The sequence below is a fragment of the Azolla caroliniana genome, unplaced genomic scaffold, assembly GCF_043228905.1.
Source record: "Azolla caroliniana isolate FFs.n. ecotype wild unplaced genomic scaffold, voAzoCaro1.0.p SCAF_3, whole genome shotgun sequence".
Classification (NCBI taxonomy): Eukaryota; Viridiplantae; Streptophyta; class Polypodiopsida; order Salviniales; family Salviniaceae; genus Azolla; species Azolla caroliniana.
Genome location: NW_028230438.1, coordinates 5,598,873 through 5,620,684, shown reverse-complemented (window position 1 = coordinate 5,620,684; position 21,812 = coordinate 5,598,873). Strand labels below are relative to the sequence as shown.

The window sequence follows — 21,812 nt, the reverse complement described above, 5'->3', positions numbered from 1 at the left end:
TATCCTAGGGCAACTACCCTTTATGCTATTTACAGAAATAGCCCGAACTTGGGCTGTTCAACGGGACAGTGTGAATATGGCCTTTATACACTCGTATTCGACACGTTGGTGATGAAGCACGAGGCAAACTTGATGAAGAAGACCACTTCCAAATCGGATGAACTGTGGTACGTTGATTCCGGTGCGTCAAATCACATGACAAGCCACAAAGAGTGGTTCTCCTTCTTGGAGAAACCGGAACAACCAGGAGTTGTCGAAACAGGAGACGACACGCCACACCCAATCGTGCATGTCGGAAAAGTTCCCCTGAGCCACGTCGGATAGAGGGGGAAGCTGATGAACGTATTACATGTTCCGACTATCATGAAGAACTTGGTGTCGATCGGATAGATCGTCGACCACGGAATACAAGTGAGGTTTACGCACCTCGGGTGCTTCTTCCAGGAGGAGGACCAGATTATTGCGCAAGGGCGCAGAGATGGGAGGATGTTCATCCTCGACACCAATGACGTCGGCACCGCCTTGTTCACCAAAGGACAGAAGGTCGAATAGGACATTGACCTGTGGCACAAGTAGATCAGCCACATCAATTACCAGGGGCTCAAGACTTGCAAACGAAACAAGTTGTTTTCGGTTTGTCGAAGTTTAGTGGCCGGAAGGCCCGGCTTCCATTCCCCGCCGAAAAAAACCGTAGCCGTAACAAGCTCGACCTTATTCATTCGGATGTTTGGGTACCGGCACAGAACGTGAGTCTTGGCGGGAGTCGATACTTCGTCTCCTTCATCGACGACTATAGCCGGCACACATGGATCTACCTCATTGAGCGGAAGAGCGAAGTCTTCGACTATTTCCAGAACCTCCAGAGCATGGTGGAACGGGAATCGGAGAGGAAGATCAAGTGCATGCGGTCAGATGGTGGAAAAGAATATTTTTCCAGCCAATTCAACAGTTATCTTCAGCAAATAGGAATTCGGAGAGAGTTTAGTTGCAGATACACACCGGAGAAAAACGGTGTGCCCAAAAGAAAGAACCGGTCGCTTGTTGACGCGACAAGGACAATGCTTGAAGAGAGAGAGCATGCCCCATTTCTACTGAGTGGAGGCGGTCTGGACGACCGTCTACATCCAAAACCGGATCAGTGACAAGGTATCCGCGCATGAGCTGTATTTCGGGCGCAAGCCGAATTTGAGACACCTTCGGATTTTTGGCAGCATAGCATATGTGCATGTGCCGAATGAGAAGCAGAGGAAGCTGGATGCAAAATTAGAGAAGTGCATCCTCGTCGGCTACTCACATGAGCAAAAGGGGTATAAGTGTTATAACCCCCGGACGAAGCAGGTCCAAGTTAGCCGCGATGTTGCGTTTGATGAGACGACATCATGGTATGCCTTACCAGCTCCGACTTCTGACCCCGACCCGATACCAGAGGATGAGGCTAGTGAGCCCGAACCGGTCCAGTTAGAAGATGATGAATCCGGGACTCAAGAAGAGAGTCCGGAATCATTTCGGTTGAGTGGGCTGAACGAGAGACTGGGTCAATCCGACCAGTCAAATGAAGAACCGGCGAGTAGTGAAGACTCTGTCGTGCTCTCCCTGCGCAAAGAACCGAGGAGAAGGTTCACGCGCAAAGAGAAGGGGAAGAAGAAGATGTCGGATTATGGAACCGGTATTGATGAGTTGGATCCGAGCAGATCCGACTTAGGAAAGGAAAATGACAGTTCTTCGGCACCGAAGATCGAACCGGCCAAGAAGGGCCTAAAACCGGGTAACGGTGGGTTACGCCAGTCAACCCGCTAGAAGGAACCTATTAAACGGTACGGGTACAATGAGTACATGGCGCATCACTATGCGTACATGACCAAGGTGGCGGAAGTGCGTGAGCCGGAGCTAGTACGCAGAAGCGGCAAAGGACACACATTAGCGTGCCGCTATGGAAGAAGAGATGCGGTCACTTGATGCCAAAGATACATGGGACCTAGTTGACCCTCCTCGTCATAGTAAACCGATCGGATGCAAGTGGATGTACAAGGTAAAGTACAACGCCGACAGTTCAGTTAACCGGTACAAGGCCCGGTTAGTGGCGAAGGGATATGCACAGACCCACGGAATCGACTACGATGAGACCTTCGCTCTGGTAGCGAAGATGACGACGGTTCGTGTGGTGCTGGCGGTTGCAGCGGCAAGGGGTTGGCATCTTCACTAGATGGATGTGAAGAATGCATTTCTTCAAGGAGATCTTGAAGAAGAGGTCTTTATGATACAACCCCCTGGTTTCCAGACGGAGATGAACAAGTCGGCGGTATGCCGGCTGAAGAAATCACTTTATGACCTGAAGCAAGCCCCCCAGCTTGGAATGCGAAGATCACGCACCGGCTGCGTAAGATGGGGTTTGCGGCCTCCAAGTCCGACTCTTCGTTGTTCATCCGGCAAGGTCCGGACGGTCCGGTTTGCATCTTGTTGTACGTTGATGATCTGGTCATCACCGGACCCGGACTCGATGAAATCAGCCAAGTCAAGTCCCAGTTGTCGGATGCGTTTGAGATGAAGGACCTGGGGGACCTTCATTATTTTCTTGGGATCGAGGTGATCCGCACCCCCGATGGCATATTGCTCTCACAAAGGCACTATGTGTTAAATATGTTGTACAAGTTCGGCATGACCGAATGCCGACCTATCTCTACTCCCCTAGGCCGGAACCAGAAGCTCCGTCCTGACTCTAGACCGGCCTGCGATGAGAAACGGTTCCGACAAATTGTCGAAAGCCTTATATATTTGACCATCACCCAACCTGACATCAGCTATCCGGTCGGTGTGATTAGCCAATTCATGCAAAAGTTGACCGTGGAGCATCTTCAGTGCGCGCACCGAATACTGCGGTATGTGAGCGGCACGAAGGACCGAGGACTGTTATACCGACACGGTATAACCGAAGAGCTGGTCGGTTACACAGATGGCGATTGGGCCGACGATGCATCAGATCACCGATCAACCTCCGGTTACATGTTTTCCCTAGGTAGCGCGACTGTTGCGTGGAGCAGCAAAAGTAGCCTACAATTGCTCTGTCGATTTTCAAAAGGTAAGTTTTTGACAATCCAATTATATTGTGAACATAACAGATTCCCACATCCAATGAAAGAGAAACCTCGTATCACCCTCACCTACTTTTTAGAGTCTCAATTAAAGACTCTAAATAAAAGTCTTCCTTACATCAATGGTTTCCTTCGTATTTTGATAATAGCTGCTAGACTCGGTACTTCTTTTGTGGTTCCACTTGCAAGCTCCTTGATTCCTAATTGGTCCCCCCACTTCAAACAACTAGGGAATGGATATCTCCTTATAGAAAATACTATTAAATCAAAGAAAGATACATATTTAAGTACATTAGAGTCTGCTTCCAATGAGTGGCAAAAGTGTTTGGCATTGATATTGGAGGAAAAGGGAGGTTTGACAGACAAGAACATAGCTGAGAAGGTCCTTCTTAAACGTACCAACTATGAAGTTGACGGAAGAACTTAAGTTGCATGGTTATGTGAGACACACTATAACAGAAAAAAGCCCTTTCCGCTAGGCTAAAGTATATCCTTCTATAAGCATTTTGATCAATAACATTTTCTCATTGGTTTGGAAAGCTTACATTTCCTGAAAACTTTTGTGTTCCTTCACCACCCTGACATGGGCTTTTGTAGCCAAAAGAAATCAATATTTTCTTTCTAGGTATGTTGCACCGAGTGCATGTCTTTCACTTGATCAAAGTTGTATCTCTTTAACGAGATAAAACATACAAGAGTGGTTCTCTTGCACTACTGAGCAAAACCAATAAAGTTGAAGAAAACACTTCCTCTTCTCCGTTAAATAATTATATTAACAAACAAAATATTTAATGTGATAATGTTGCTTCAACAATATCCTAACGGATGTAAATGATATACAAAACAATACTACAAAATAGGGTGCTATCAACGTAAAAAAATGTCTCTACTACCTTTGATGAAGGCACCTAGAACGTATGTCACATGTGAGGAACATAGAATAGACGTCATATAACAACATGCATGGCTTCATTGTAGAGTGACACATTTGTGTGTGTGTGTGTGTGTGTGTGTGTCGACGTTATACATGTCACTTAGTGATATCTTCTTATGGCTTCAAAAAATGATAAATAGGTGAAGCCTCTCTATTATTTGTTTTCATTTGTTCCTATTGGTATAGTGTTGGTCTCTCTCTTCTATCTCTCTCTTGTTGTCTTTTGCTTTGAACCTAAATGCTAAAGTCGCTCGTTCTCTTATTGTGACTGCTCACACTCTGAAATTCATGCGCCAAGATCACTTTCACTCTCTATCTCACACTCTTCAAATCTAAAAAACGAGGCATGAAAATCCCAGTTCAGTTTCACTTACTTTTTAAATTGTTTGGCATAAATGGCTTCTTTCTAAATTGTTTGGTTTATATGGCTTGATAATTTGTAAATAGTCTGGTTTGGTTTCGAGATCAAGAAACTGAACTAAACCTAAACCGAAACTGAACCTAGCCCATAGCTATTATGATACATACCACACACATACACATTTAGAGTTAGTATACACACAAAATAATAATATAGAAATTAACAATCACAATCACATATACATACACAAGTTTTGTGTGGAGAACGATATTGGGATACTTGACGGTAATTCTTCAAACATGTAGGGTTCAATGTATGTGTATGTGTATTTGCATGCGGATGCGGATGTAGGTGCGGGCGCAGTTGTGGTTGTTGATTTGTGCATCTATATTTGATGTACCATCCAAGCGACTTTGAAGTACAAGAAAATGGTAATAGCAAAATTTCTCTAGATGTCATAAGCTAGCAAAGTCTTGGCCATGCTCGTGACTCCCAACTACATGCTTCTTATATATGGATGAAATATCTTGTGGGGTACAGTATACAAGGCTCTTGGAGCCAAATTACTTGCCATACATTCAATATGTCTACCTTCACCTCCAAATATGTCTATCTTTGCCTCATGTATAGGTCAGTTAGTAAAAGTCTTATTTCTTCATAATTTATCATGCATTTCAATTGCGTAGATATTCAACTATGACTAATAGAAAGTCCTATTTCTTCATAAATTATCATGCATTTCAATTGCATAGGGATTTTTTCACTGATACTCAAATATATCTATCTTCGCCTCCATGTATAGGTCAGCTAGTGAAATCATTTGATCACAAACCCCCAATGAAGAACTTCCATAGACTAGCCTGTCATTTGGCTATGAATTGCATGTTTCCAAACCCTTGTCATCCAAGTCATATCAAACTCTCTAAACAAAACAAGAATCTAGTCAATGCTTTTGTGAGCTATTGATTCAAAAAAAGCATAACATACTGAAGTACGCCCCAATCGAACTTCAATGACTGCGCCAAGTTCTCGGACGATATTCCCACATGATGGATGGATGGATTCCTACAAATCCAATGTCTGTGATCAATAGACCTATTCTTAAAATTCATCACGAATGTAATGGTGAATAATCCAAGTATAAACATGACCAATTTGCCATCATCATCACATTGGGTGCTCGCTGCATTATTGTAATGGGATGGCAGCTTGGTTGTGTGTTTAATTGGCAATCAAATATAGTTTCAACATTTCAGTTTCTTTTCTTCTCTCTAGATCAGAAAATCCAGAAAATAAGATTCAAAACTATGAGTAAATAGTCAATTAAGTGGAGCCCAACAGGAGGAAATGTCAGCCAAACAAATCAGAAAATCTCTGCTACATTAATCTCCATTGAATTGAACTTGTCTCTTATACATATATGTACAATTTGTCTTGTTTATCTTCTCCTTCCTGTAATTCCTTAAGGACAGAGACAGTGAGAAATCACATTACTTTGGTCCACACATTCTTCCTCTTCTAAGTGTATGTTCTTCTTCACCTGCTGCTCTCAATTCCTACCATGGCTCAACAGCTACTTCCACAGCCTCACCGCCTCATCATCAACGAGTGGGAATCGAACGAGATCAGAGAAGTGTGTGAGAAATCAAGAGAAGCTCTACTACATAGTCTCAATCCTCCGTTGTCCAGGGTTCTGGACATTTCAGGGGTACTCATGGTCTTCTGAGTGCCCTAAAGCAAAGCAAGGGACTGTGACATCTTTCTCTGCAGTATATGGAGCCTCCTCATCCAGGGATCTGGACATTTCTGGGATACTCATGTTATGGAGGAACCAGCACAATTTCTTGTTGGAATCCATGTGAATGCCGGCGACTTCCATGTGATTGTTCATCTGCGGAGATCCATTTGGAAGTTAAAAAACAGAACACAGCCTGAGACATCGAAAATCAAACAAGCTAGATTAATGAAGATAAACGCACTAACACTCTGCAGTGCATTTGAATTTGTGCAGGAAATACTACCCTTGTATGCACCATGAGTTCCATCTATGGCCGCAAGAGAGATAAGCTGAGAGCTTTGTTTACAGGAGATCGTACACAAGGAATCGAGGTGCATGCCATCAAGAAGGATGGAATCCGAATTTCTGTGTAGGACATGGCAGGCCAACAACAGTTACACACATTCCATGACTGCATGTTCCCCGACATAGGAACCAGCTCTTATCATGTTCCATCCATGTCCATGTTCGTTTGGAGCCCCATGGATAGCGAAAGTAGCCATAAAGGACCAAAGAAAAAAGAAGCTGACTTCAAAGCAAGCTTCATGTTCTGGCTCAACTTCCTGGCCTCCAAAAGCTGTCAATCCATCAATCCTCTCAGAGTGATCGTGGTCTTCACACGATCAGACCAACTGGAGCTCGTCTCAAGCTCTCTCTCACCTTCCATTGATTCTCTTTGATCAGATTTTAAAGGGTCGATCGACATCGTTGACCCTCCATATGTGGATGCAAGAAAGAAGGATTCTGTCAAAGCCGTAGCAGAATCCATCTTCCTAGATGCTCGAAGGTAATTGAGCTCTATGACATCTACACATAGGTAAGCAAACATCTCTCAAATCATTCAAAGAAAACAAATGAACAAATCACTACATGGACAAAATTTGGAAATATCTGCAATAGCGCAAACCAACTCTTGGATAGCTGACCAAGCTAAACTAAATGCAATTGCCATGTCCTTGAATGAATCTGGTAACATCATATACATAAACTATAAAGTATCATCTTTCTTGATCCCAATTGGTTTTGCAATCAGACCATGGTTGGTTTTGCAATCAAACCATGGGGAGCTTCAGTGATTCAATGGTTTCCTAAACTATAAAATATCATCGAAGGGTACCATTGTATTTGACAAAGGATGCATCCCTCTGAATTTTCTAGAGCAGATATTTGAATCCATCACAGGATCTAAAGTGAAGGGCTCATTACTGGTAGAATTGATGGAAGTCATGCACCATTGTTGCAAAGTCCCTAGAAGCAATGCATATCTTATCTTTATCCCAGCCATATTAACCAAGGATGTGGGTGTGGACTTCATCCACCGCATGCAATTTAGATCATGATGATACTTTTGTATATATAGGTGGAAGTTTAGAGTGTGAAGATGAAGACTTTCTTACATCAAGATTGTTTTTGAGGATTGAAATGTTATTTAACAATGCATTTCAATGTGAGGATGATAACAATGACATAGTGCTCGGTAAAGATTTTATATACATATGTTTTCCAAAGAATGTGATAGTCGTCATCATCTATCAAGTAAAATCAAACTATGTGATCGATGTGTTGGTTTGGGCTCAAAATAATGCTAAACAAGACATGTTAAGTACCTTAATGTTTGTGGAAAAGAGTATCATCAACAACTTGACTACAATATGTGCACAACCTATTGGCATCCATGGTGTTAATTTGCTCTCTCTCACCTTCCATTGATTCTCTTTGATCAGATTTTAAAGGGTCGATTGACATTGCTGACCCTCCACACTCGGATTCCATCCTTCTTGATGGCATGCACCTCGATTCCATCCTTCTTGAATGTAGGCTGTTAACTCAAGGCTGTATAACGGAGGAGGTCATGCACGGGTGTTAGGGCAGCTGTCTCTTCCTCTGGCGGTGCTAGATGATCCATGAAATCCAGGTGCTTTTCCTCTTTCATGCCGATAAAACTTTGCAGAGAGAGCTCTTTGAGCTGCGGCCAGCGATGTAGGAAACCAGTAGTTCTACTCCAGGTACTACTGTATATGGAAGATATATGCAATCTCTGTAGAGAGGCTTCTAGGGGTGAATCTGAAGGACGAAAGTCTGCCAATCCTCTGACAAACCCTGTTGAAGATGGAGGCTGGTAAGGGAGGTGACAGCTCGATGCACTCATCGTCTATGTCCCTCTGCAGCAAGTAAAGATGCACTGAGAAGACCATAAGTATGGAATAGGGGCCTTGCTGTCATTGCTCCCTGGATGAGCAGGTTCCTGGGGACCACATCATGATCTGCAGCCATAGAGATAGGGCCTCCAACCAAGCCTTTCATTCATCTTGGGTGATGGAATTTTGCTTAAACAGTAGATGGACTGCTCCCCCCCTGAAATGGGCGGCATCCCTGAGGTACGCCATTCGTTGTTCTGCAGTGGTGCCTCCTAAATTGAGCATGATGTCTCTTCTCCCCAAACTCGTTCTTCTCCGATGCGTCCATCAGTGTGAAGAATATCCTATTCTGCCATGATGTTCGTTCTTCTTATCGATGAGGAACAGGTTCTCAACACCATCCACCTTGATCAGACAGATGACAGAGCCGATGATGGTGATGGTTATCACTGCTAGGCTCCGGCATAATGATTAAACCTTTTGCAATGGCATAATGTTTTACCATTGTGTTTCCATTTAAAGACTAAATAATTTTGCCATTAGAAGATGATCCATGATTGCATTACAATTCTTATTATGGTCATTGTGCATGTGCATGTGTGTGACATGTTATACACTAATTCCGAAGAATGTTACTTTTGCAACTTGATGAAAAGATCAAGATTTTGTGCAATTTTCATACTTGGACATCTTTTGAATAAAAGACGGGTTTCATCTTTTGGATATATTGGTGCTTGTGTTATAATTGGCTAAGTATGCACAATCCTTTAAATGTTTCATTATATGTATGCACAAAGTTGGTGTCCCACTCTCCATGTACCAACATTGTAGTGTTTTTCATGTGTATTTCATCTACTTTACTTTCACTGAATGAGAGAACAAATTTGGCTTTCGTAGCTAGAGATTGTTTCTTAATTCTATGAAGACCAAGAGGCATTGATCGTCACAATCGGCCTTTCTATTGTGCCCTTCCATTGCCCATATTAGACTAATTAGACTGGTACGAGGAGCACCCCATATTCAGAAGATAATAGTAGCTACCAAGTAATTAAATAATGAGACATCTTACCCAGAATATATAGATAGTGGGAGGACCCATTATTTGTGCAAGTCCCGTTAATCATTGTATTATATTTATCTCTCTTTCTCTTTCTCTCTAATACACTTCGCTGCAATACTCTACATTTGAGCTTTGCTTTCTACATATTTTTCAATCTGGCTCACTCCTTTCACTCATTACTTTCACGATACTTTCAGTTGCAATGTTTCAGTAAAGGTCTTGAACATTCAACAATTACAAATTAAATGGTTTCGTCTTGGTTCCACTTGACCTCCACTTTTTATCATACAAAGGGAAACAGCATTCTTGGCCTATATATAGTTGGGGGTGGGGGGGGATTGGGAAATTGGCCATCAAATGTACATGGGTTTAAAAAGAACTTAAACATGTGGTTTTCAAGTGGGGGGAGGGGGGGGGGGAAATGGGAAAACTGGCCATCAATGTACCACTTGCTTGTGTTAGTTCATGTGAAGAAACCTTTATGCTAAGTCTATAGTGTCTTGTGGTTGCTCATGCTGTTCATTGCAATGGGATGTGATCCTTTGTTGTCGATATGCAGAACTGTGAAGTTTCACTTGGCGTACATAATACATTCCAATGGCCACACAAACAAGGCCACCGAGACCTGCAGCGGTTCCCATCACTATCTTGTACTTCGGTTGGGGAGCTTGATCCTCAAATGCAGCAAAACCTGCTGTTATAAATGCTATCATGGCTCCCATCAACGAAAACACCAGGAAAAATGCAATGTACATGATACCCCTTCGAAGCTCGACCACTACTTGGCCGATGTAGATCGTCGGCGTGAGTAGCAGGATCCCGATGCTCCAACCCATCGCCCCAACCGCAGAGAGGAATGACAAGCTGTTGGTGATCCAGAAGGTAAACATTTCCTTGCTGCTGAACACATGAGATGGCACTTGCAACCATCCGGCAAATGTGATACTGGCTATCAATGCTGCACCCACCAGGATTGCATTCACTGATTGCACATACACTTCCCTGTCCTTCAGCAATTTGTCTTCGTATTCGTTGAATTCCTTCTGCCTCCTCAGGGTCTGCATCATCACCTCATTCTTCTGGTTAAATGCAATATGGAATGCTGTCATCCCTGCACCATCCACTACACTAGGGCTTGGTTTCTTGAACCTCATCCGACAGTCAACCATCTCTTGCTTGTGCTTCTTCCCCTTGCAACAGCTGAGGGAGCAGATAAAGAGCCTATCCACAATGTCCACTCGATTGTGTACCACTGCCCAATGTAAGCAGGTCCTTTTCTCCACTGCATCCGATTGATTCAAAGTGAACCCCAATCTTGAATCCAGTAGGAAGTTTAAGACCTCGTGCTTACCCAGGTAAAGAGCCAGATATGTAGGGAGAGAATTCGTCCATGGTTGCTGCAGGACTTGCTTTTCCTTCTTTTCTGCATCGCTACGCCTAACGTCAAGCTTATACCGGAGCTCCTTTTCTATAGAGTTCAAATTGATTATTGGGTTCCTCTGGTCGTCGGAAGTTGACTCTTGAGACGCTAGTGCATCAAATAGTCGTTTGTTGCCCATGATGGCATCGTACAGTCCACAATTCATGACCACCAGCTTTGTGAAGTCTCGCTCCTTCCTAATCAGCCCCTTGAAGATCACCTTCAACATATGCTTTCCGGCCTTGTGCAAGAATGGGTTCCCTTCTTCATCAACATGCTCTAACAATTCCTTACTTGATTGATGACCTGGTAGATATCTTGGCCGAGTACTGGCTGCAGCTAAGTAAAGCTTTTTTATCAAAGCTTCATCTGTGCAATGAAGAGCTGCATAATGCAGAATGGTTTTGCAGGGGTGCAAGTTTGCCCTGGATTCCTCCATCTCATTCTCGATTCTTCTATCATCAATTCGCGAGAAAAGGGTCCGAAACATCTCTGGATCTTTGCAAAGGCCCAGAGGCATCACGTTCTTATCATTTAGGAGGGTAAGCGAGGCGCCCGCTTCTACGAGTCTGGCGGCGACATGCTTGTGCCCATTCTGAACAGCAAAGTGCAAGGGTGTGTTGTCGCTAACCTCCTCGGGGAGGTTGCAATCAGCAGCAGCAGGACACGCGCTGAAAAGTGACTCTACTACATCAATGTTCCCTTGGAGAGCAGCTAAATGCAAGGCAGAGTAGCCTGCCCTAGTTCTCAACGCTCCACTGGTCGTTGATTCAGAGAGTTGTCGTGCACTGTCTTCTGTCGACATTGGTTTTGAACTCTAACTAGATCTCAGGTTTGTCCTTGCCAGAAGTATGTAATGGAGAAAGAAGTAGACACACATGACCCCATAACTCCGTATGCATATAAAATTATAAATATATATATATAGATAGATAGGTAAATGTATGTATGTATGTATGTATGTATGTATATGTTAACCCCACAGGCTATTATTCAATTTTTCAACACCATGTCATTGTCTTTACCTCTTGTTCTTTGTGCAACGCCACTAGTAAACCTCCAGCGCGGCAAAGGCACTTTTTAATAAGACGGAAAAGGAGAATGGAAGGATATAGCATGTGTCCAATCATGATCAATTGTTCAATATGCCATGTGTTTCTAGTCAATGTGACCACAAATTATCTTAACGACGATTGTCCGGATCAACTTAAAATATATATGTGCTAATCAAATAATAATCAATTGGGGGCAAGAAAAGTAAAGGAAAGGGAGAGAACACGTGCTCAATCATTATCAACTTTTTACTACGTCATCCATATATATACAAAATGGATGATGTGGTTATCTCTTTTCATTTCCTTTGCAACGTTAGTCATGCCTGCTCCAGAGTTTATCCATGGTTTGAATTAAAAAGTGCAACAATACCCCCATAATTAATAAATTGGCACCATCCTTCCCATCACATCATCTTGTTGATGCCCTAGTTGACCGAGCATACCCTCGCTGGCAATTTGGAAGTCACGACTCACCATTATTACCATTATTAGTTGTAGTGAGTGGTCTACCAAACTCAAGAGTTGCCAAGTTGCACATGTATGTATGTATGTATGTATGTATGCATGCATGCATATGTATGTGTCAATCCTACCTAGCCCAATTCAATTTTTTGAATTCCATGCAATTGTCTACCTCTTGGTCATTGTTCATTGCCACTAGCAAATCTCTAATGCACAAAAGAACATGATAGATACTAAAGCAACTAGAATTGGCAAAGTAAAACTAATCGACAAAAGTTTGAATTACTTTTGTCATTCATATTGCATTTGCTTGTTGTTTTGTCTCCATTTGAATATAGTTATAATTGCTATTCATCAAACATGCTACTAATCGTATGAAATAATAATCAATAGAAGTGCCAGAAAAGAAAAGGGAAAGGAGAGAGCATGTGCCCAATCATCATCAACTTTTTACTATTCCATCAATATATATGCATTATGAATGCTGTGGTAGTCGCTTTTCAAATCCGTTGCAAGGTCGTTGTCTACTTTCTACTCTTACTCGAGATCTACACACGCTTGAATAGAAAAAGGTAACAATAACCCCATACTTAAGAAATTTGGAGTGAGGTAGGCACCATCCTCTCCACCAAATGATAATGTTGATGCCTTAGTTGACCGAGCATACCCTCGCTGGCAATTTGGAAGTCACCATTGTTAGTAACTTAGTTGTACATATAAGACTTGCACCATTTTTAGTTGTTATTTGCACCATGTATTATGTATATATACATATGTATGTATAAGGCTTGCCAAGCTGCACCATGTATGTATATGTATGTATGTATGTGTGTAAATATGTGAGCGTGCGTGCGAGTGTGGTGTGTATGTGTCAATATTAGATTAACCGGAAAGAGGGGATTGACTTCATCCTCGCTGTTTGTTAATCAGACCAAACTAACTAAACAATCAGATCACTTCGTTCATACATTGGCTAATCATCATACATACATATTATCATGGCTGAAGAGGCTGCAACATCCCTGCATAATCATCAACAACAACAACAACATCAGAATCTTCAACCGTCTCACCATTTGAAGGCTGCAACATCCCTACATCATCACCACCACCACCAACAACAGAATCTTCAACAGTCTCACCATTTTAACCACATTTGTTGGGATGCGAATGGAGTCAGAGAAGTGTGCGAGAAATCCAGAGCAGTTCTTGACAGTTTGAAGCAGCTCTTCCTCATCTGTCGGAAGGATGAGCAGGAGGCTGCAAACCCATCTCATCACCATCATGATCAGAATCTTCCACCGCCTTACCGCCTGATCAACTTTAGTTGGGATTCCAATGAAAGCGGAGATGCGTGTCAGAAATCCAAGAACGCTCTTAATGATTTGAACCTGCTCTCAAATCCTCCGGAACCTCATCCGATTAATGACCTTAGCGAAAAGAGTCTGTTCCTAATCCATATAGAGACAGGTAAGACAACACAGTACGTGTCATACTCAAGGGGAGGACATGATTGGGGGAGCAACGACATCATGGTCAATTTAAGGAGTGACACTACTTTGGAGCAAAGGATGGACTACCTCAGGTGTGCCGCCAAATTTAGAGGTGGAGCAGTTCATCTCCTGCATCTAAAGGTTCTCACCCGAGACGAACGGTCGGCTTGGCTGGATGCTCTCTCTCAGGCTGCAGAGAGTAATGCAGCGCCAAAGAGCCTGCTCATCTCCAACTGTGACCTCAATATTTACGATGTCCTTAGTGCCCTGAAGAACCTCAATGGCCTCGACCATCTTTCGCTGCAGTGGATGAGGATTACCGATCAGTGCGTGGAGGTGTTACGCGACTTTAGCTCCCTCTCTAGTCTCCACCTTGAAGGTATAGATGTCTCCGGAAACTTTGTTACGAATTTAGCGGAGCTTCGTCCCGCACACTTATCCCTCTCATCCTCTCTCCAGAGACTGCACATACATTCCATATGCCTTGACTGGCGAAGGAGCACTGGTTTCCTGCACAACTGGCCGAAGCTCCAAGAGCTCTCTCTAAGCAGTTATGACGATATGAGAGAGCAGGAGCTCATCAATTTCATGACGCATCTAGCACCGCCTAGCGCTTCAGCATCACCGCTTCAGTTATACAGCCTTGATATGCAGCGTCACTCAGCAGATAGTCCTCATTTAGGTTACTCCTCACCAGAATTAAGCCCATCTACTGTTTCTGCGGTGGTGGATGCTCTTGCTCGGTCCGGCCTTCCTTTCTTTCAGCATCCTAAGATGAATCCCGCCATCCAAGCGCAGCTATGGAGGAACCAGCGCGATCGCATGCTGAGATCAGGTTGGGAGCAAGCGCCTGCAACTTCCATGCCATTGCTCATCTGTGGAGATCCATTTTCAGGCAAAACACTCACTCTCAAACATTTACATCAGACTGCTTAATTTGATCTCAGAACGCAAAAACCCTAACGCTTGCATTTTTCATAATACCTTTGGTGCAGGAAAGACTACCCTTGTGTCCACCATGCATTCCATCTATGCACGCATACTGTTTGGCAGAGGTCATACGCGCAGAATATCTTCTTTCCAATCTCGCACACGAACACGAGGAACCAAGTTCCGTGCCATCCATCCACCCTGCATTCCATCAATGAGAAATAAGCTGAGAAACATTCTAATCCGCAGAGCTGCCCAGGCTGATCACTTACAAAGAATTGCAGTCAGATCCATCAAAAGACAGGGAATTAGACTCTCGCTGTGGGACATACCAGGCCAGCAACAATTCCCTGCCTTCCAGGATTGTATGTTCCCCGACATGCCATCTCTGTGGGTGTTTGTTTGGAGTCCTGTACTGAGCGAAAATAGTGGTCGAGGACCAATGAAAACTATGGCGGACTTCGAAGCAAGTTTCAGGTACTGGCTCAGGTTCCTCGCCTCCAAAAAGCGCCAATCCAACATTAGTGTTAACGTGATGGTGGTATTCACAAGAGCAGATCAAATGGTATCTGTCTCAAGCTCTCTCTCACCTTCCATTGATACTCTTCGATCAGATTTCCTAGGGGTGGTCAATATTGTCGACCCTCCTTTCGAAGTGGATGCGAGACAGGAGAATTCCATCAAAGCTGTTGCGGAGCATTTCTTCAAAGTTGCCAGAGAGATTCTCCAAGGTGTTAAGGTGTACAGCATCTGCACACAGATAAGCAAACAATTGTCCAAGCATTTGAAGAACACGAATGAGCGAATCATTACATGGAACAAATTTACCAAAATTTGTAAGATGGGTAAACATTCTAGTCCCAATGCTACAGTCAATTTGAATAGGATCACCTCAACCTTGAGCGAGTCGGGAAGCATCATATACACCAACAAAACCACACACATTGTTCTTGATCCCAACTGGTTCTATAATCACATCATAGCCAGCCTCATTCGCTTCACAAAGTCTGAACCATCTAAAGATACCCTTGTATTTAACAATGGATGTGTAGCTCGAGAATTCCTAGAAGGGAACTTGGAATCCACTATCGGATTTAAAGTAGAAGGATCACTAGTGCTAAGATTGATGGAAGCAATGCATGTATGTTGCAAAGTTGGCATTGACCATGGTGTCTCTCAAGGCAATGTGGATCTTATCTTTATCCCAGCCATATTGGCGAATGTGGGTGTGCAACATCTTCAATGGGCTTCATTGCTAGCAACTTGCAACTTAGATGATAATGATACTTTCGTGTATAGGGGTCGAAGGCTAGAGTGCGAAAATAAAGACCTTACTTTTTTTACACCAGGAACCTTTCCTAGGATTCAAATCTTATTTAACAATGCATTCCAATCGAATGCTAACATCACGCTTAGGAAAGATTCCATATCCATCCGTTTTCCAAACAAGGAAGTCATTGTGGTGTTGTGCCAAGCAAAATCAAACTATGTCATAGATGTGTTGGTTCAAGCTGTAAACAATACTGAAAATTTAGAAGATATGCCAAGAACCTTAGCTTACGTAGAGAAGCATATTATTAACAGCTTGATTACAATACTAGCTCAACCCACCGGCATCCAAGGGGTGAAGTTAATAGAGAGCGTCATCCGACCCGAATGCTTACTTGATCCATCAAGGGCACAAGACAGAGAAGATCAATGCATGCAAATAAGTTATTTGAAGCAACAACTAAGAGAAAAGCTTGAACGAGGGGAGTCAGAATGTTATGATTGGAAGTGCAATACACATATGTCTTGTCCTCAAACGAATTATGATTTAATTGATCTCCTCGGTTTTGAGAACTATTGGGGAGTTGTTATTTCATGTAAAGCATGGTTAGAACTAGTATCTGGGGATGGATTGTTGAGGAATGATGAAGAGAACGTACTTGAGCAACCCCAGAGTCATCCAAATTTGACCATCACCAGCATAAATAGTAACCTGGTGCAAGAGCGTCAAATATTAGAAGAGGCAATTGAGGTACAATGCAGCAAGTTCATGGTAAAGGTAGAATCAGAAGATGCAATTGAGGTACAATCTAGCCAGTTTGTGGTCAAGGCCATCTCAAATTTACAGAAAAAGGTGGGTAACACTAATAATGAGATCTTAGAGGAAGACAAGAGGGTAAGCGAAATCAATGAGAAGCTAGGGGAAATACATGAAAACTTCCAATGTGTGCGGAAGGATGTGATGAACAAGATTAAGAAATCTATAAGTAAGTTGTTGAAGCTCCCTATGGAGAAAGAGTATGAGAAGCAACTCCCTCGTGTCACCATCCTTACGACCAATGGTGACAACGGAAAAGCTAATCCGGTGACTTCACTCTCAGGAGTGACATCGGTGAGAATCCAATTGTATTGTGAGGATCACATACTTCCACACCCTGTGCAAAACCAACCTGGCATCACCCACACCTCCTGGTCAAAATCTCAATCAGAGTGTCTCTCCAAAGCTCTTTCATATATCAATGGTTTCTTTTATGTTTTGAGTGTGGCCATGATACTGGGTATTGATTCTATTGATCCCCTTCCAAACTCTTCCATACCTGATTGGAGTAGCCATCGTGAACTGGCCAAAAAGTATCCTCTGCTATCAAGTACTATTGAATCAATAAAGGATATATCTACCTCTTCAACAGTGTCTTCCCAATGTCCAACGATGATAGAATGTTTTAATGAATGCCAAAAGTGGTTGGCATCCGTCTTGGTGGAAAATGGAGGCTTGACGGACCAAAACATAGTTGAGAGGTTCGGTCTCAGGCGAGCAATTTATGATGATAAAATCAGCGGGAGTTCTCAAGTTGCATGGTTATGTGAGGCACACCACCAAATGCGACCTAGGAAGGATGGGGAGGCTGCATCCCTGCAACCTCATAATCATCAAAAGCTTCCATCCCCTCACCGGTTCATCAATATGAGGTGGGAACGCAATGAAGTTATAGAGGCGTGCAAGAAATCAAGAGCAGCTCTTGATAGTTTGAAGCCATTGTCGATCAGTTTGGAAGCTACTAATGCTTATCCTGAGTTTAGTTTGAAGAAGTTGTCGAGTACTTTGGAATCTACTAATGCTTATCATGAGTTGCGGCAGAAACTCTTTCATCTAACTAATGTTGAGAACCTGTTCCTCATCGGTAAGAAGAATACACTACGAAACCCCAGATTATTAAGATATTGGTCATATGCAGATTCAAACGAGAAGGGAGAACGAGCCTGGGAATGGGGCAGCAGAGACATGATGGTGGATTTAGGAGATGATATGCCTACTGCGGAACGGATGGCCATCCTCACGGCTGCCGCCAATCTCACCGGACAAGCTGTCCATCTCCTCTTGGATTTTGATAGTAAACTCACGAAAGAGGAGGAGAGGGGTTGGGTGGAGGCTCTCTCTCTCGCTGCAGATCGTCATGCGGGCCCCAGCACCCTCCTCATCGACTCAATTAAATTCAGGGATGTTCGTGCTCTTCTGAGAGCCCTACAGAGAAACAAACGCCTCAAACATCTTTCCCTTCAGAGGATGTGGATGAGCGATACGTACGTGGAGGTGTTCCGCGACTTCACCTCCCTCACCTCCCTCCACCTTCACGATGTGAACATACCCGAAGAGTTTGTGCCGAGATTGGCGGACCTTCATCCCTCGCATTCACCCCTCGCAGCCTCTCTCCAGAGGCTGCACCTGGAATACTTACGCATTGACTGGAGAAGGAGCACTGGTTTCCTGCGCAACTGGCCGAAGCTCAAAGAGCTCTCTCTAGAGAGTATGTGGAGTCCAATGAAAGAGGAGGAGCTAATGGATTTCATGGATAGCCTACTAGGACCGCCAAAGAAGGAGACAGTCCTCATTTCATCTTCTCCTCAGTTATACAGCCTTCAATTAGGTCTCATGGAAGAGAAGGAATTAAGCGAATCTGCTACTGCTGCAGTGGTGGATGCACTTTCTCGCTCCGGCCTTCCTTTCTTCGAAATTCGTTCCCTGAATTCCTATCGTAGCATGTTGTCTTCCTTTGAACCTGGTGGCTTTTCTTTACATCGAAATCGTCGCATCCAGAACCAGCTGTGGTGGAACCAGCGCAATTTAATTTCAGAAGGAAGTCCTAATGATACTTAGAAAGACCCTTATATTCAAGAGGATAAACTGTGGCGTTCTAAGGTGAAGAAGTGAGAACAAAAGGAGAGAAGAAAAAAAGTGGTACACATAAAAATCCCGTCCCGTAGGTGTTTGTTTGTTTGTTCCGTCCAATAGACAGCCATACAAACTTCGATTGAGCTGCAAATTCTGAGGGGTTGTTCATGCCATCAAGAAACTCACATCCAATGGTTGGATCGATGGTTTCCTGTCCTCTATGTCAGGTTCTAATGATTTGTGTCTCTTGCTCGTCTTCTTCTTGTTCTCTCTTGTTGGATGGAAATTGTTGCACATTCTCAATAAAGTAGAAATAAACTATTTTTATGAATCATACCATAGGCTTATGGCGTTCCCTCAAAATATTATTTATAAATTCACATTTTAACTCAGTTAAATTGGTACTCTTCAATACGTAAAGATGATGGTTTTTAGAAAATGTTCTATGAATCAATACGATTGGATTCAAACCCAAGTAATTATTTGTTGCTGCATTCATTACAAAAACTTACATCAATATCTTCTTATTTGCTCCTACAAAATAGTTTTAAAAGATGTGTTGTCCAAAAAGAAGTGAAAATAATAGTACTGTAATGCCTACACTTAAAATCAGCACTCTGGGTCACCAATTGATTTGGTCTATGTTTTAATCTTGAGCTCTAGAATACCTATGGGTTTCCTTTAAATTGGCTAACACCCTTGGTCATCCAGGGAAATAAAGGAAATTTTGAGTTACCTTTACTTTTTAAACACTAAGGCTTGACAAACGAAGAATCTATGGTCTAATGGGGATGTCATGGGCATTGTACAAATTGTTCAACCTGTCTCTAAAATCTCAAAGTTACAAGAAAATATTGCAAGGTAGAAATGCAATTGAATGGCACATGTAAATTTTCCACCTAGTTCTATACTAGCTTTGAGAATGGGCATTGCTTTGCCATAGATTGAATATGTGCACCATTGCTCAGCCTATTACTATGAGATCAAAGAATGATACAACTGATTTCAACATAGATTTTTTCAATGAAGGATGAAAAACTATTGCTAGATCATAGATAAGCCGACATGGAGAATGCCTATCGTAGATAGGATGATACTTTGAGTGGCTGATTAGTTGTTAGATTATAGACGATCAATCATAGAAATGAACACTACCACAGGAGATGATGTTCAAAGTCACAATATGTTGTTACATGTGGACCTCACATGCATAGATCAGCAGGTCACTTCTAACTATAGCTAGCCATTTAGCTATCTTGCGTCGAGTAGAATCAAATAATATATATGGACTCCATATACTTTTGCATCAAAAAGTTAAAATAAAAAAAAACAGTCGAAGAAATTTGGTGCTCTGTTTCTCTGTCTCTCTGTCTATTCATTTCTCATCTTATTGTTCATAATAGTGCATACATCAATCGTTGTCAATGATGGAATATACGTCTTATTGTTCCCATTGACTGGAGAAGGAGCACTGGTTTCCTGCGCCACTGGCGGAAGCTCAAAGAGCTCTCTTTAGTAGACAGGTTTAGGAAGAAAGATATGACAGAGGAGGAGCTAATGGATTTCATGGATAGCCTAGTAGGACCGCCAAAGAAGGAGGAAGCGGAGACAGCCATCCCTTCCTCACCTCCTCAATTATACAGCCTTCAATTAGGTAGCCAGAGGGGTGAATTAAGCCGATCTGCTACTGCTGCGGTTGTGGATGCACTTTCTCGGTCGCGCCTTCCTTTCTTCGAAATTGGTAGCCGTCGTCCTCACTATAGAAGGCATAATAAGGCGCTTTCCTTTGAAATTCGTGGCTCTTCTTTATATCCAAATCGTCGCATCGAGAAGCAGCTGTGGAGGAACCAGCGCCATTTAAACTCGTTGCTCTTCTTTAGATCCAAATCGTCGTATCGAGAAGCAACTGTGGAGCCTGGAGGAACCAGCGCAATTTAATTTCACAAAGGAAGAGAAGTCGTATGGTTGGATCGTGGTTTCCTGCCCTCTAAGTCAGGTTCTAATGACTTGTGTGTCTTGCTCGTTGTTCTGTATTGTTGGATGGAGATTGTTGCACATTGTCAATAAAGTAGAAATAAACTATTTTTATGAATCATTCCATAGGCTTATGGTGTTCCCTCAAAATATTATTTATAAATTCACATTTTAACTCAGTAAAATTGGTAATCTTGAATCTGTAAAGATGATGCTTTTTAAAAAATGTTGTATGAAGCAATATCATTGGATTCAAACCCAAGTAATTATTTATTGTTGCATTCATTACAAAAACTTACATCAATATCTTCTTATTTGCTCTTACAAAATGATTTTAGAAGATGCTTTGTCCAAAAAGAAGCGAAAATAATTGTACTGTAATGCCTACACTTAAAATCAGCACTTCGGGTCACCAATTGATTTGGTCTATGTTTTAAACACTAATGCTTGACAAATGAAGATATGGTCTAATGGGGATGTCATGGGCATTGTACAAATTGTTCAACCTGTCTCTAAAATTTCAAAGTTACAAGAAAATATTGCAAGGAGACTTAACCCTCACGCTCTGACACCATGAAAAAGGATTCGTGTGCGGAGCGTGTGCGTAAACAGACACGGAGTACGCTGTGATGTTCAAAAATGTGACAATTCAGTAAAGCACGGAAATCACAGAGAAAAAGAGGGAGACATAGAGAGCGCAGACAACAAACTCTATTACACAAGACAACACAATACTTCTCTGTACATACGTCGTGCTTAGTGAGCACTTTTTATACTAGCCCTCGACGAGTGGGCTGACATAAGTACTGTCAGTATTTGACCACTCATAAATAAGCCTGACACTAATTCTGTGTATAATATTCCTATTTACTAAACTAGGAATATAGTCTACTGTTGGCTCACTTGAGTCTCTCACCACATGACTCACGGTACTCGGCTCTTCCGATTTGGTCTATTACT

At 42.6% G+C, this 21,812-nt stretch overlaps 3 protein-coding genes across 4 annotated transcripts in view; 2 read left to right on the top strand and 1 right to left on the bottom strand.

The window, feature by feature from the left end:
• LOC147866003 (protein TORNADO 1-like) overlaps positions 1-21,812 on the top strand; it is a 78,944-nt gene that overhangs the window by 34,218 nt on the left and 22,914 nt on the right. The gene's annotated exons all lie outside the window — the stretch shown is intronic.
• On the bottom strand, positions 9,752-11,689 carry LOC147866006 (uncharacterized). The gene has a single exon (XM_087316366.1). The coding sequence runs from the start codon at positions 11,582-11,584 to the stop codon at positions 9,839-9,841; it is 1,746 nt and encodes a 581-aa protein (XP_087172492.1). The 5' UTR covers positions 11,585-11,689; the 3' UTR covers positions 9,752-9,838.
• Positions 13,212-18,991, top strand: LOC147866005 (uncharacterized). 2 transcript variants are annotated; one of them, XM_087316365.1, is made up of 3 exons: positions 13,212-13,318; positions 13,409-14,684; positions 14,785-18,991. In XM_087316365.1, the coding sequence occupies exons 1-3, from the start codon at positions 13,295-13,297 to the stop codon at positions 18,861-18,863; spliced, it is 5,379 nt and encodes a 1,792-aa protein (XP_087172491.1). In that variant the 5' UTR covers positions 13,212-13,294; the 3' UTR covers positions 18,864-18,991. The 2 variants fall into 2 exon arrangements, with proteins under 2 accessions (XP_087172491.1, XP_087172490.1); XM_087316364.1 differs by having other exon boundaries at positions 13,216-14,684.

Bases quoted from the DNA above. Each gene is read 5' to 3' on its own strand.
- LOC147866005 (XM_087316364.1), top strand. From the start codon at position 13,295: ATGGCTGAAGAGGCTGCAACATCCCTGCATAATCATCAACAACAACAA. The intron at 14,685-14,784 runs GCAAAACACTCA...CCTTTGGTGCAG, and splicing joins CTGTGGAGATCCATTTTCAG to GAAAGACTACCCTTGTGTCC.
- LOC147866006 (XM_087316366.1), bottom strand. From the start codon at position 11,584: ATGTCGACAGAAGACAGTGCACGACAACTCTCTGAATCAACGACCAGT.